Source organism: Triticum aestivum, chromosome 7A (assembly GCF_018294505.1).
Source record: "Triticum aestivum cultivar Chinese Spring chromosome 7A, IWGSC CS RefSeq v2.1, whole genome shotgun sequence".
In the NCBI taxonomy this organism is placed as follows: domain Eukaryota; kingdom Viridiplantae; phylum Streptophyta; class Magnoliopsida; order Poales; family Poaceae; genus Triticum; species Triticum aestivum.
The window spans coordinates 221019254-221032998 of NC_057812.1; the positions used below are offsets into that span (position 1 = coordinate 221019254).

General features: G+C 43.2%; 2 protein-coding genes across 4 annotated transcripts; one reads left to right on the forward strand and one right to left on the reverse strand.

The window, feature by feature from the left end:
• The first annotated feature begins 2401 nt into the window (after nt 1-2401).
• Nucleotides 2402-8591, forward strand: LOC123150982 (chloride channel protein CLC-f). 3 transcript variants are annotated; one of them, XM_044570777.1, is made up of 9 exons: nt 2402-2915; nt 4130-4532; nt 4820-5014; nt 5973-6427; nt 6507-6611; nt 6712-6945; nt 7044-7262; nt 7361-7593; nt 8293-8591. In XM_044570777.1, exons 1-9 carry the CDS (start codon nt 2589-2591, stop codon nt 8351-8353), a joined length of 2232 nt encoding a protein of 743 aa, XP_044426712.1. In that variant the 5' UTR covers nt 2402-2588; the 3' UTR covers nt 8354-8591. The 3 variants fall into 3 exon arrangements, with proteins under 3 accessions (XP_044426712.1, XP_044426714.1, XP_044426713.1); XM_044570779.1 differs by lacking the exon at nt 2402-2915 and having other exon boundaries at nt 4438-4532; nt 4820-4991; XM_044570778.1 differs by lacking the exons at nt 2402-2915; nt 4130-4532 and having other exon boundaries at nt 4820-5055.
• Nucleotides 8592-8728: 137 nt separating this feature from the next.
• Nucleotides 8729-13330, reverse strand: LOC123150983 (probable WRKY transcription factor 2). The gene is made up of 7 exons (XM_044570780.1): nt 12937-13330; nt 11258-11723; nt 10857-11024; nt 10116-10711; nt 9831-10013; nt 9162-9662; nt 8729-9053 (listed from the first exon to the last, which is right to left on the reverse strand). Exons 2-7 carry the CDS (start codon nt 11690-11692, stop codon nt 8960-8962), a joined length of 1977 nt encoding a protein of 658 aa, XP_044426715.1. The 5' UTR covers nt 11693-11723; nt 12937-13330; the 3' UTR covers nt 8729-8959.
• Nucleotides 13331-13745: the final 415 nt, after the last annotated feature.

Consider the following 13745-nt stretch of genomic DNA (forward strand, 5'->3'; position numbering starts at 1 on the left):
TTTGCGTCGACCTCATGTACCCAACGAGTCAATGAGGCCAAAAATTTCTGATGAAATGGGCCACCCCCATACTGACCATGGGGCCCAGGGCAAGGTCCGGGTCAACCCATTCCCATCTTGAATATTGTAGTGACATTTTTCCTTTTCTGGAAAAGTGGCTAAAGCCCTCAACCTCTCCATCATTGTACGTGAAAAAATTGATGTCGCTAGATTCATACTATATTGAAAAACATTTTCTTGTCGTTATGTAATGTTTCACACACAAAAGCGCATAAAATATAGTGCGACTATTCTGCACCCAAGCTCAGATGAGCCCGGATGTGAACAGTAAAATCATTTTAAATAACAAAAAAGTGATTTTTTATGGTGCAAGATGCTCAAGTGCGTGGTGCCTGTGCGAAATTTGGGGAAGTTTGAACATTGGAGGAGCGCGTGGAAAAAAAGGTAAATTTTGGGTATGTGAGAAACTTTTGAAAACAACACTATTTGCATCCGATGTTGTCTTTGGTACCACGAGCTTCTCGAATGTCCAAACACCCTGAAATTTTGCATGGACATCACGCATCTAAGCATATTGGATGACAAAAAATGATTTTTTTTCTGCATTTTTTGGATGGAAAATGCTTGGTATCATCTGGCGGATCGCTGCGCGCGTTGACCGCCTCTATAGCCATCAAATAAACTTTTAATCGTGTGGCACACATCAACTCTTATTATATGCATGAGCTTTGCAACATGGCTTTTGTTGTGGAGGCTACTTCTGCAACACAGACCGTGTTCCAAACCTAATCCATCGATTGTGCGGCATGTGTCCAAATAGGACCCACAATCAGTCACCCATGCTTATGTTCTTATCAAAAAGGAAAAAAGTACATCACATATTTTCTCCCGAACCTCATCTCCTACCTTCAGGTCTCTTCCATGGATGTACATCTCCAAGCACACACCCAAATCCTCTGTTGTGCATGAGAAGAGAGAGCACCCATGGCCAAGTCTAGCTGTTGCGAAATTGCTGCAAGCTTGGGGAGAGGGGCGAAGTTGCCGCCGCTTACCGCGCCCTTGCTCGCCGCCCCATCCCCGCGCCGCGGACCTACCCAACTACCGCACATCGTTCACCGTGGCCTCGTCGCCGCCAATGGTGGTGCCGCGAGACGAGTTTCTGCAACAACAACATTGTTGCAAATGGCGGCGACAAACGACCATTGATTGCAATGAGATTTCTTTATTTTTGCAACAAGCTTCTTGCTTCAGATGGGTAATTAAAAAGTTTTTTTTTCCGCAACAGAGGTATTGTCTCTGAAACATAGACCTTGTTTCTAGGGATGGCAGTTTTGCCCATGGGCATGGGTACCCGCGGGTACCCTACCCGAAAACAATGAGTATGGGCAAGACTTGAAGAGATTTTCTACCCACGGGTAATGGGTACCCATACCCGCAAAATATATGGATAGAGATGGGTAAGAAATTGTGCCCATGGGTAATCCAATGGATACATAGAAACAATTAATAAATGAAAATAACTCCTATAACATGTGGGGTTAACATCCAACTCATATGGTCCAACCCTAAATCTCGTATTCCTTAAACAAGTCATAACTCATAGGCTCATAATCACCTGCTCGCCACTCCTCATACGTCCTATGTGACTCCTCAAAAAGATGAAATATCGACTCTTCGCTACCGGACTCTTGTCGAACACTCGATCCAATGATCCCCAATTCCCACCACCGCCTTCCACTATGTCGGCCTTCCACCAACCGCTGCTCATACTCTCCTGATGCCTCCAAGAGGCCACCCACTGGAGGAGGCCACATATGTGCTATACTACTCTACCATGATCACTTGAATTTTGAACTCATTTCTCTACCTCTTAAGAATTTGAATGCTATATATTGTATCCAATGGATACCCGTCGGGTATAGGATACCCGATGGGTATGGGCATGGGTGTCAGTTTATACCCATGTATATTAAAGTGGGTGGGTATAAAAAGTTTCTAAGTGTATGGGTTCGGGTAGAAAGAGGTTGCACCCGCCCATACTCTATCCATTGCCATCCCTACTTGTTTCAAAGAAAAAATGGTTCGGTAAGAGAGCAACAAGGCTCGTGTTGCAAAGCGCCAAGTGCAACACAGGCCTTGTTGCACGGGAAAAAGATCGAATGGTTGTTGAGCTCGTGATCCTACGGCTACCGAGGCGACAAATGTTTTCTAAACATCACCCGGTCGACGCGTAGCAGACCCCTCTTACTATGCGTCGGATGTAAATGAGTATGGGCTCGGAATTGAATTATATCGGCAAAAAATAGAGTATTTGCTGGTAAAAATCTTTCGCTAATGAAATAGAACACGCCATGTATTTTGGAAATAGAGCCTTTGACGAGGGGTAACCTGGAAAACAAGCACGCGCACTTCCCTTTCCTCCCTCCTAACGTCCGCCCACACCTCTCCCTCTGCCCGCCTCGCCATCGCTCAACCGCCGACGAGATCGCCCGAGACAAATCCCCCAGATCCGCCGCGGGCCAGCGAGCCCGGGAACCTAGTTTTGATGCAATTGCGCTAAGCTCGCGCTCCTGCCCTGCCCGCGCGCCATGGCGCACATCGACCTCGAGCCGCTGCGTTCCGGCGCCGCCGCGCTGCCGTCCTCCTCCGACCCCGACTCGCCGACGACCCCGCGAAGGAACCGCGTGCGCGAGCTGCTGCGGAACCTGGACCGCCGGCTCTCGAGCAGGGGGCGCCATAACCACGTCGACAGCGGCCCGGCGTCCCCTACGGCGGCGGGGGAGGCGGGGGCGCCCAGGAGGGAGGAGGAGAGTGACGAGCTCGGGGACGGCGCGCCGCCCGAGTGGGCGCTGCTGCTCGTCGGGTGCCTCCTCGGGCTCGCTACCGGCATCTGCGTCGCCGCGTTTAACCGCGGGGTAAGTAAGAGATCTGCGTGGAGGAAAAATGCGTTATTTATCAGTTCTTTCAAACGGTTTCTTTTGGGGAAAATAGTATTCTGCCGAGATCTCTATGCCTGGCAAGTACAGGGTCTATGAGATTTACTTTTATCTTTCTAAGGTGACTGTTTTTGTGAGTCTGTTGCCATGAGATAGATGTTTTGGGGATTTCCAGACACTCTGGACTATGAATGAGGGTATACATTTACATGCATTGTAGTACTCCCTCTGTAAACTAATATAAGATCTTTTAGATCACTACTACTAGTGATCTAAAAGATGCTCCCTCCGTTCCTAAATATTTGTCTTTCTAGAGATTTCAACAAGTGACTACATACGAAGCAAAATGAGTGAATCTACACTCTAAAATATGTCTATATGCATCGGTATGTGGTAGTCCATTTGAAATCTCTAAAAAGACAAATATTTAGGAACGGAGGAGTATTATATTAGTTTACAGTGGGAGTAGTTCTGTAGCACACTCCTGTATGAGGCAACACAGAGATGTGGAAGAAACTTATTGTCTCATTTGTGGTGAAGATGATTGTAAATGTGAACATGTGTTGTTTGGTTATCTTCACATGGAATATGATGCTACAGAGAATTGCTGATAGCCGGTCCAGTTATGGTCTCTGCTAGTTAAGAGCATTCGTGTTAGTGTATGTCTTGTGATGGTATGGGGGTGAGCAAGGCCAAGGAGTTCTATGTGCAGTATGTTAACCTGATGATGATTTGCCGTTTTGATGAGGTTTTGTGTTATTTAATGTCTTCTTGCTGCTGATTCCGGTTTGATGAGGTTTTGTTCTGATTGTGTGCTTTGGAGAGCTTTGAGTGGGGGTTGTGGTACATTGGGAGTAGTATTTTGGTGTTATTTCAGGTCTCAGATAGAGACTAAGGCCATCTCTGTGTTAAGACACTTCTATGTTCTTGCATTGTAATTGTTTGAGTCATGTGGAGCTACTACTAATTATTTTTTACTACAGGGTGAGATCCAAATCCTTGTGTAGTTGCATGTTTGGTGTCTGTCTGTGTTTTTAACTCTTTAGATCTAATGGGAAAGACCTTGCTTAGGAAGATCATAGTCATTAAGCAGGAGCTATTCAATCAGATTTAGTTTATTGTTTGAACTAAAAGGTTCTTTTGTAGTCTTTCCCGTTCAGCTGTTTGAAAAACACTTGCCTTGCCCTTTTCAGGTGCATGTCATACATGAATGGGCATGGGCAGGCACACCCACCGAGGGCGCTGCTTGGCTTCGCCTGCAGAGGCTTGCTGATACTTGGCATAGGATATTGTTAATTCCAGTGACTGGTGGAGTTGTTGTTGGTATGATGCATGGATTGCTGGAGATATTTGAGCAGATAAGGCTATCGATGTCATCTCAAAGGGAAGGTATCGATTTCATGAGTGCGATTTTTCCTGCAATCAAGGCCATCCAAGCTGCAATTACTTTAGGGACGGGATGTTCATTGGGTCCTGAAGGGCCTAGTGTTGATATTGGCAAGTCTTGTGCAATTGGGTGCGCTGAAATGATGGAGAACAACAGGGAACGAAGGATTGCTCTTATTGCAGCTGGATCAGCTGCTGGAATTGCTTCAGGTATACCTAAGTAACTATATCTGTTCAAATGTTCACATGCATAAGATAGAATTAAATAACAACGAAATCCTGCTAAGATGCTAGGCAGAAGTTAAAGAAGAAAGGACGATGCAATAATTAGACAAGCAAGAAGGACAACAAATCATATTTAGGAACATTATAGATCTTTGCGGGAGTGAAGAGCAGATTCATATTCTTTTATGTTACCAGCTCCTTAGTCCCATACTCATGTTGTTGAGTTTCTTTCCTATATTCCTCCCCTGACACTTGTGTTACTATATGTTCAGGTTTTAATGCTGCAGTTGCTGGATGTTTTTTTGCTATCGAAACAGTACTGAGGCCACTCCGAGCAGAGAACTCACCACCCTTTACAACTGCTATGATTATTTTGGCATCAGTTATATCATCAACTGTGTCCAATGTTTTGTTAGGGGAGAAGGCAGCTTTTATTGTCCCGACGTATGAACTAAAATCTGCCGCTGGTATTTTATCTTATTCCGATCAAATTTGGTATTACAGAAAGGTAGTTCTTGTTTAATTAGTAGATATGTATTATGTGCTCTACTGTAGTAGGAAAATTAGGGTGTCATCTTGCACCTGCTTCTTTTTCTTGAACACCCATAAAAACGTGTGTTGTATCTTGCACCTGGTTTCTAGTTTTTATCTTTTGTTTTGTTTTTGCAAGAAATCAGTCTATTTGCTGCACTATGCATAAAAATGATGTTTTTGCTAGTTTTAGTAATTTTAATAGGGTAAATATCTATTTCCAACCCTGTTTTCCAAATAGTAAGTCATTATAGCCCATTTTGCTTGCAAATATGACACCTTATTTTTTTTGTTCTAGGCAAATTTATCATGAGAAAATTACCTTAGTATCAAGCAAACAAGTAAAAATTAGAAAAATGCAATATGATGAAACATGTGGGGCTCGGGCCCACGTCGTAGTAACATGGTGGATAATATTTTCCAACTTGCCAATCTTTTGTCTGACACTCTGACCAGTTGACTATGTACTTTCTTTTTAGTACTCCAGCATTTTTGGCTACAATATCCCATCTTAGCATTCATCTTCCCCTTTTGAAACAAAGAAATTTAAATAACGGTATGATGTGTTAGTTATTAACTGATGAATTTATAATGCTTAATTCCTGGTATAAAATCCCAGAACTGTAGGTGGCTTGTGCAGGAGAGAAAACAATAGTTATAGCACCTTCTGTAGTCTCCTCGGTCTACCAGCTATGCAATTATAATGCACAGCTAGCAGCATGATCCATTCCTTGTAAATTTACATTCGGTTTTAGCACTTGTTGCTGCGATTCTTTTTCATCTGGCAGTTAGACATTTATTAATTCCCAATTCTGATGTTTCACAATGTGTATTTATTATTGTTTAAAATTTCAGTTGTCTAAGTATGCAACTGACTAAAGTTATATTGTGCAGAGCTTCCACTCTATCTTATTCTAGGCATGCTTTGTGGGGTAGTGAGTGTGGTATTCAGGCAGCTGGTTGTTTGGTTCACAAAGACTTTCGACTTGATAAGGAAAAAATTTGGTCTCCCTGCTGTAGTATGTCCGGCTTTAGGTGGTCTTGGAGCAGGTTTAATAGCTCTAAGATACCCTGGAATACTGTATTGGGGTTTCACCAATGTAGATGAAATTCTACATACCGGAAAAAGTGCTTCAGCTCCTGGAATTTGGCTATTAGCTCAGTTGGCTGCTGCAAAAGTTGTTGCGACTGCACTATGCAAAGGTTCTGGTCTTGTTGGTGGTCTATATGCCCCAAGCTTGATGATTGGTGCTGCTGTTGGTGCTGTTTTTGGGGGCTCAGCGGCAGAATTAATAAACTCTGCCATTCCGGGTAACACTGCTGTTGCACACCCTCAAGCTTATGCACTTGTAAGTTTTGTTTTTGAGCTAGGCGGGTAGTTTAAAGTTTGATATGGCCAAAAGTAATACTACTTTCTACTTAATTCAGGTGGGAATGGCTGCTACCCTAGCCTCAGTTTGTTCAGTTCCATTGACATCTGTACTGCTACTCTTTGAACTGACAAAAGATTACAGAATTCTACTTCCTCTGATGGTAATGTCCATCCGATGCATTTGTTATTTTGCTGTAAAAGCATGTCATTTAACATACTAAATATACCAAGTTTAAGCTTACACTTGTTTTCGATTAACAGGGAGCTGTTGGTTTAGCAATATGGGTCCCATCGGTTGTAAGTCACTCCAGCAACAAAGAGATGTTTGAGGCTACATCTCCTCGCCATGGTTATGCGTCACTATTACCCCCTGCTAATAGGAGTGAGACAGATGGGAGACGACCAGATGGAGATGATGTTGAACTAGCAATTCTAGAAGATGATCTATATCACTATGGTAGTAACAGTGAGGAGATGCTTCTCGATGAGTTGAAGGTCTAACAGTTCATGTTCCAGTTTTTCTTTTTTTCATTTGATTAAATATGCTAAACTGTGCTGGCTATTTTAAACCTTTCTAACAAGAACTCTTCCAGGTATCTCGAGCAATGTCAAAGCATTTTATCAAGGTTACATCTACAGCCACTATCAAGGAGGCAACACTGCTTATGCATGATAAGCAGCAAGGTTGTGTTCTTGTTGTAGACAATGAAGATTTTCTTGAAGGGATTGTTACAGTTGGTGACATTCGTCGCAGAGGATTTGAATCAAGTGAAGATGCTAATGGTACTGGGGAAAATTCATCTGATCTGGATGTATGTAACCTCACAAATCTATGGTCTACAGTTAAACTTACCATCTGATTGTCATTTTCTGTAAAACAACACACATATTAATCGAAGGGTCTTTTCAGGTGAATTCTGCTCTTGTTACATCGTGCCTCACACGAGGGTTTCAGTACCATGGCAATGAAAGAGGGCTGGTGACCTGCTTTCCCGACACAGATCTGAGCACGGCTAAGGTGCTCATGGAAGTCAAAGGTATCAAGCAACTTCCAGTGGTCAAAAGGGGGGCTGGTCGTAGGAATGATGGGCGGCGTAAAGTTCTCGGGCTTCTTCATTACGAGTCAATAGGGCGATGCTTAAGGTGATCCTTGTTAAGACTTATACTTTTTATTCAATTAGGTGGACTATTTCTGTGACAACGATAATTCTGTGCTAGATAAAGCAGCCAAGCGCCAACCACTTCCAGGATTCCAGATAAATCTATTGACCCTGGTGTAACTTTGAATTTTGAACTGACAAACTCTTACATGGCGATTGTTTTTCTTTTAGACTCTTAATCAAAACTACTTTGCTTGGACAAGGAAAGAATGCACTGTACCCACTTATATCCTCTCACTGTCTAACAAACAACATCTAAAAGCACAACCGACCTAATTTTCCTACCAAGATACCGGAATAGTTATAGTCAATCTATTGGTTTCCTTGGCTTTGACCCGCAAGCTCAATGCAGTTATCGTATTTTGGCTTCCTGCTTGGGGTGCACATATCACAGTGCACAAAGCTTCTTCTGAACAAACTAGTATTTGGCCCGTGGCCATTCGTTAAATTGCATTGATAGACATTAGACAGATAGCAATTAACTTGTTGACAGCCATATCTTACAATATAATGGCGGTTATTTTTCTGGTAACTGAAGCAGAGGTGGACTGTGAGTCTGTAGATACATTGATTGAAACTGAGTCCTTGCAAGGGGGAGAGGACTGGTCTACGAGAACTCTTGTACTTTCTTCCTGCCATACGAAAGCACTCTGACACGAATGTTTGAACAATGCTTGTGCAGGGAGGAGCTGGAGCGGTGGAAGGCGATTTATCAGAGAGAATTCCCAGCAGCCAGCAGTTAGCTGGCAGTGAGCATGGAGGCACCGAACATGCAGAGCTGCAGTTTTGGTTGTAATTTTTAGTGAAGAAAATACCAAATACATAAATCGACGTTTCAACAAACTAGGGAGTTAGGGTTAACTTGAACACCTCAGTTAAAAGAGTCCTTAACCAAATGTAAAGTGTTTTGGAGCTTGCCAGGATACACATTTCGTATGGATTACAGATTATAAGAGGTGATGGTGTGGTTTTCAGCTTTGATGTTTCTGGGTTCTGACATGATAATATAGTGGGAACATATTGCTTGGCCTTTTGCAACTCAATCCAAAAAACAAATGTAAGTTGGTTATTGTGGAAATTGTTAGTACTTAGTGTCGTATCTTTATGTTGCGCAATGATGATTTGCTGTAAATAGGTGTGCTGTTGCGCCATAATAAAATGTGTAAACCAGAATAACTCAGGATCTGAACTGCAGTGAGTTAAAACTGTCAGATTAGGTAAATCAAAAACATGTAAAGTTTTACAGGATCTGACTATAGTTGATTCAATGTTCGCTTGAAACCTGAATATTTCAGCAACGAAGGTAATGCCCTCCCCCAGAAACCATATGGCAACTTTGGTTAGCTACCTCAGATCTTAATCCATTTTTCCTGCTTAAAATCATTTGAATTCTCTGTGTTCCCTTTTTCTGTAAGACGAGTCCTCTGTAACCATGAAGTGAAACTGAAAAAAGGTGACATGGAAGAACAAGGGTACATCACCAAAATTGTTTTCACATACAAAAGCATAAGATAATGCATGTCTTATCTTACAAGAGACCTGAATATTTACATGTTAGGACCCTGAGACAACCTGCTCATCAGCTGCTGGTAAGCTGCCGGACCAGTTCCACTCTGGTCTGCTGGCCGTGCTGCCGGATTCCCCTTCACCTCCCTTGCCTGCAGCACAAGCCTTGGGGTCCCCTGCATAGCCGATGGATGGCCAGCCATCATCTGCGCCGGCACCGGAACAAGCGCCAGGCCGCGGGGCAGCATTCCAAAGGGGAAGCCGCCTGCTACACCGAGCTGCGCAAGTGAGCCATAAGCAGCAGCGCCACTGTACTGAGGGATGATACCTCCTTGTGCTGGTCCTGACCTCCAGTGGAGGCCATTAGCTTGTGGCAGTGGCGCAACATGACCATGACCTGAGCTTGGGTAGCCATTGTTTCTGTCAGCTGGAACCTCATGGGTGTGCTTGCCCTCGTACGTTGTGATGACCGATTTCAGGTCATTCGGCGCCCTCTCGACGTGCTTGCGCACCGGGCAGCTCGGGTGCGTGCATTTGTAGTAGCTCCTGCACACATACGGAGCAAAAGGGTGGGTGTTTCTTCTTCGGGGCCAAGTGTTTCTGAAGCTAACAATCTATTTCGTCAGTCCCAAAATTCTTGTCTTAGATTTGTCTAGATACGGAGTACTACTTTGTGTCCTACCAAGGGAATGAAAGAAATCGCAGAGAAGTGACCTTGGATTTGGGTTGCCTTTGACAACTTTCTGCCCGTACTTGCGCCAGCGGTAACCGTCGTCAAGCACGTCGACCTCGCTTGTGGTCTGCACGATGACGCGGGCCTCTCGGACAGCTCTCGACGCCAGAGCCCCTATGTCTATAGTACCGATGGCGGTGGCTGGAGTGACATAATCCATCATCCTGAAATGAGATTCAAAAGAACCGATGATGTAGCTACCAACATCGGTTTATTGGAACTACAGCAGGCTTGTGTTAGGGAATTAGTGAAGAAGTTTAACTAACCTTCTCTTCGACTCAGTCACATCTTGGTCCCTGTCAATGCCCGAAGATACAGTACCATGTGCTTCCCTGTTATTGTCCTCACCGGAGAGTGTCGGCGGCGAGACATCAATAGCTTCTCGGATAGCTGATCTGTCTGCAAATCCTTCTCTGTTAAGAGAAGCAGACAAGTTTGTCGCAGGAACTTCACCATGTGCATGTTGGAAGTGGTCATCCAAAGCATTCTCTTCGCCATCGGCTTGCAGATCGTTGGAGTGTGAGAAGGGGACGCTTGGCCGTCTGTCGGGGGGCGGTAAAGGGTGATTGTGAGAACCTTTGTAGACTATCTCTGTTATATCGCCATCTTGACAACGCTCCACCTTTTTCTTGACGGGGCAATTTTGGTGACTGCATTTGTAGTAGCTTGTTGGATGTTCACTGTTCTTCACTTGCTTCTTCCCATATTTCCTCCAATTATATCCATCCTCGGCACGGACAATGATCGTTGCTGGAGAATCGTCTCCGTTTCTGTTTGCCTTGCTATCTTCTTGTTCGTTGTCAGGGATACGGTGATTGTTCTCGCTTGCTAAGGGCTGGTTGTGATGAGTAACACTGGGACCCTGAACAGTTAAACCTTTTTCGGGTCAATGCATCATTGAAAAGAGGATTTGACTTTGCTTGCAATTTTTGCAAGAACGAGAAAACCGGCGCTGCCAGATAGTGACAGGAAATAGGCGATAAGATAGTAATCTTGGAGAAAATTACCTTGTCAACAAATGAAAAAGTTGGTTTAGACCTCAAAATTTGCTGGAAGGAGATTGTATGATCATCATGTGACAGCTCTTGAGCCTTCTTATGGACCGATGGTATTGTTGTATTAGCATTAGTACGCATCAGAAATGGCAATTTACCGGTCGTAGGAGAAGGTTGTGCCTGCATAAACAATAACCATTTACAAAAGTTTGACACCGTAAACATTATACTGGGAGCATCATATCCAAGAGCAATAATAATCGACAATTCCAAGAAACTGCAGATTGTACAATACAAATAAAAATGGAGCTATCCTAGTCAGAGAATAGTTTGATCATGTACTGATAAAAATGCTCCCCATAGGTGATCATTGCACATAACTGAAATTGATCGAGGCAGGGATAGTAACATACGATTGCGTTGGGAAGAAAAACCGGTGACTCAAGAAGTTCCCTTGGACTCACACCGGGTGGAATTATGATAGGAGACCGAATCGACGCGGAAAAACCAACACGGGAAGTGTCGATCTTGAGTGCACAGAAACCGTTCCTTTCTGCTGGACTGCCACTATCTGGGCTTGATTTCTCATTAGCATCAAACAGGTTTGGTTCAAAATGGAGAGAGGTTTTTGTAACTTGAGAACTTTCTCCCGGGCTCGAACCGACAGAAGCTTTGCTCCTCTCCATTCCATCATGAGGTTTGTTGCTGCCACTGTCACTGGAAACATCGGAGAAGGGACCGGAGCTGAAATCATTGTTGAACAGGCTCAACATGAGTGTTCTTGGGCTGGGTGTGGAGAGCATCCAATCCTCCATCACTGCTCCACGCCTGTTGCTGGCCCCAGCCATTGAGCTAACAACTGTAGGTTAGAGGCTTAGACTGAAACAGGGAAAGAAAAATACATCATTCACAGCTGAGACAAATGAATATTTCTGGTAATAAAGTGAAGAGCAGAAAGAGCAGTTTATGTAGAAACTCCATCATTGCAATCTATGCTAAGATGCTTGGATACATTAAACTACATACATGTGCAAATTCCTACGGGCCCAGTTAAAACACAACATGGAGCTTAAGCCCAGAAGTCCATTTTAAACATTGAACTATTATTCATATTAAATTCCGGACTTTCAAAACCTCCGTTTAAAATGAACAATAGAGCAGTTTTAAAATTCGGTTTCGTGTTTTGGGCATTTAAAAATATGTGCGAAAAAACATGGATGTTGGGGATGCTATGAAATGACAACATACAAAAATTCATCAAACAAGTATGGCTATTATGTCATGTTAAGAAAATGCATGAGAAATTCATTTCTCTTTTGTGTTTCCTGTATGGAACAGAAATGATCACATTGGACAGTAAAATCAAAAGAAATAAAAAAAAATCTGAAACTTTGTGGCATTAATTATGAACAAATGTTTTAGGTGCTTGCAAAGTTTGGTGGCCAAATAACGTCAAATGATCTCCATACAAACGGAATACAAATCTGCTCAAACAGTGCACATACATTTGAGCACAAATATATATTTTTTTGTACAGAGCTCCTCGGATGTCATTTGGCCACCAAATTTTGCAAGCACCTAAAAAATTTGGTCATAATCGAAGCTAAAAAGTTTCAGATTTTTCTAATTTGTTTTGCTATGTTTTCGATTGTGGGTGTAGCGTGGGTGCACCTACCTGGGGTATCCAATTTCTTTATGAAATGTTGCAGATTACGAATTCCTAGTAATCCCTACAAATAATTTTGTTTCCACACACTTCCGAAAGGCCGGATGCACAAGACCACTTTCCAGAACTAGCATATGGTGCAGTTTTAGAAGTCCGGGGTTAATATAAACTGTTTCATCGTATTGAGCTCAAGTTGGACCAAGCACATGGTTCAAAATAGACTTGTTTCACAGTTAAAATAAGCAGCAACCTTGCATACATGAGACAGTTGAGTGAATCTCCCCCAGGAAATTAATTACAGGACGAAATGTGGGAATCACACTTGCAACATCATCAATCTAATTCAGAGCAACAAAATAGCTCTCAGAATCTCTAAAATTGATGCCAGCAATCAAAGAGAGAGAGAGAAATAGGCTGATAACTCACCTGAAGTGGGCTTGATTCCTTCTCCTCCAAGCAACCAACAAAACCAAGAAAAGGGACGAGCCTACGAACAGAGGCAGGAATTTTTCTGCAGAAAACAGCGGGAATGGATGGGATCCTTGTGCAGCAAGACGAACAGGACCGAAGTGCGCAGGCTCACTCGCTGGCTGCTGCTCTGTGCCGTGTGTATTATTCTGCAGAAAACAGCGGGAATGGATGGGTTCTTGATTGCTTTTTTTCCAGGGCAGAGAGAGAGAGAAAGGAGAAGAGGAAGATGGCGGAGAGAAGTGTGGAGAAGATGTCGCGGGCGGTGATGGGCTCCAAAATTCATGTGCCCAGCGGCGGAGCTGCTGCTGTGTCGTCTTCGCCGCCCAATTTGCCCCCCGTCTTCTGTGGAAACCGAGGGCTCCTTTGATTCGAAGGAGTATAAGATTTTCGAAGGATTAAAATCCTTAGTTTTCTTTCTTCTATATTGGTTCTTCGATTCGTAGGATTAGATCCTACATGAAAATCTAACATCCACTTCACTCGTCTTTTACAATTCTTTTGTTTTTCTTGTGTCATCAAATATTCCTTATTAATCTTATAAAATTCAAATAAACGTGCCACTCAAATCCTATAGTTTTTTTATTTCTGCGTTTTAAAGTCCTAAGAATCAAAGATGTTGCAACTGTTTCTTGCTAGGCGAAACAGTTACCGAAAAAAGGCTTTCGCCCCGCTTTTTATATAAAGCACCAACCACATATTACAGCCATCATCACAACAAAGAAGGAAAAGAAAGAGAAAACAAAATCGACAAGGATACAAACACT

Coding starts and splice junctions, on each gene's coding strand:
- LOC123150982 (XM_044570777.1), top strand. CDS start 2,589: ATGGCGCACATCGACCTCGAGCCGCTGCGTTCCGGCGCCGCCGCGCTG. Junction 6,612..6,711: donor GAATTCTACTTCCTCTGATG/GTAATGTCCATC, acceptor TTCGATTAACAG/GGAGCTGTTGGTTTAGCAAT. Junction 7,263..7,360: donor AAAATTCATCTGATCTGGAT/GTATGTAACCTC, acceptor GGGTCTTTTCAG/GTGAATTCTGCTCTTGTTAC.
- LOC123150983 (XM_044570780.1), bottom strand. CDS start 11,692: ATGGCTGGGGCCAGCAACAGGCGTGGAGCAGTGATGGAGGATTGGATG. Junction 10,712..10,856: donor CTTTTTCATTTGTTGACAAG/GTAATTTTCTCC, acceptor TTAACTGTTCAG/GGTCCCAGTGTTACTCATCA. Junction 10,014..10,115: donor GTGACTGAGTCGAAGAGAAG/GTTAGTTAAACT, acceptor ATCTCATTTCAG/GATGATGGATTATGTCACTC.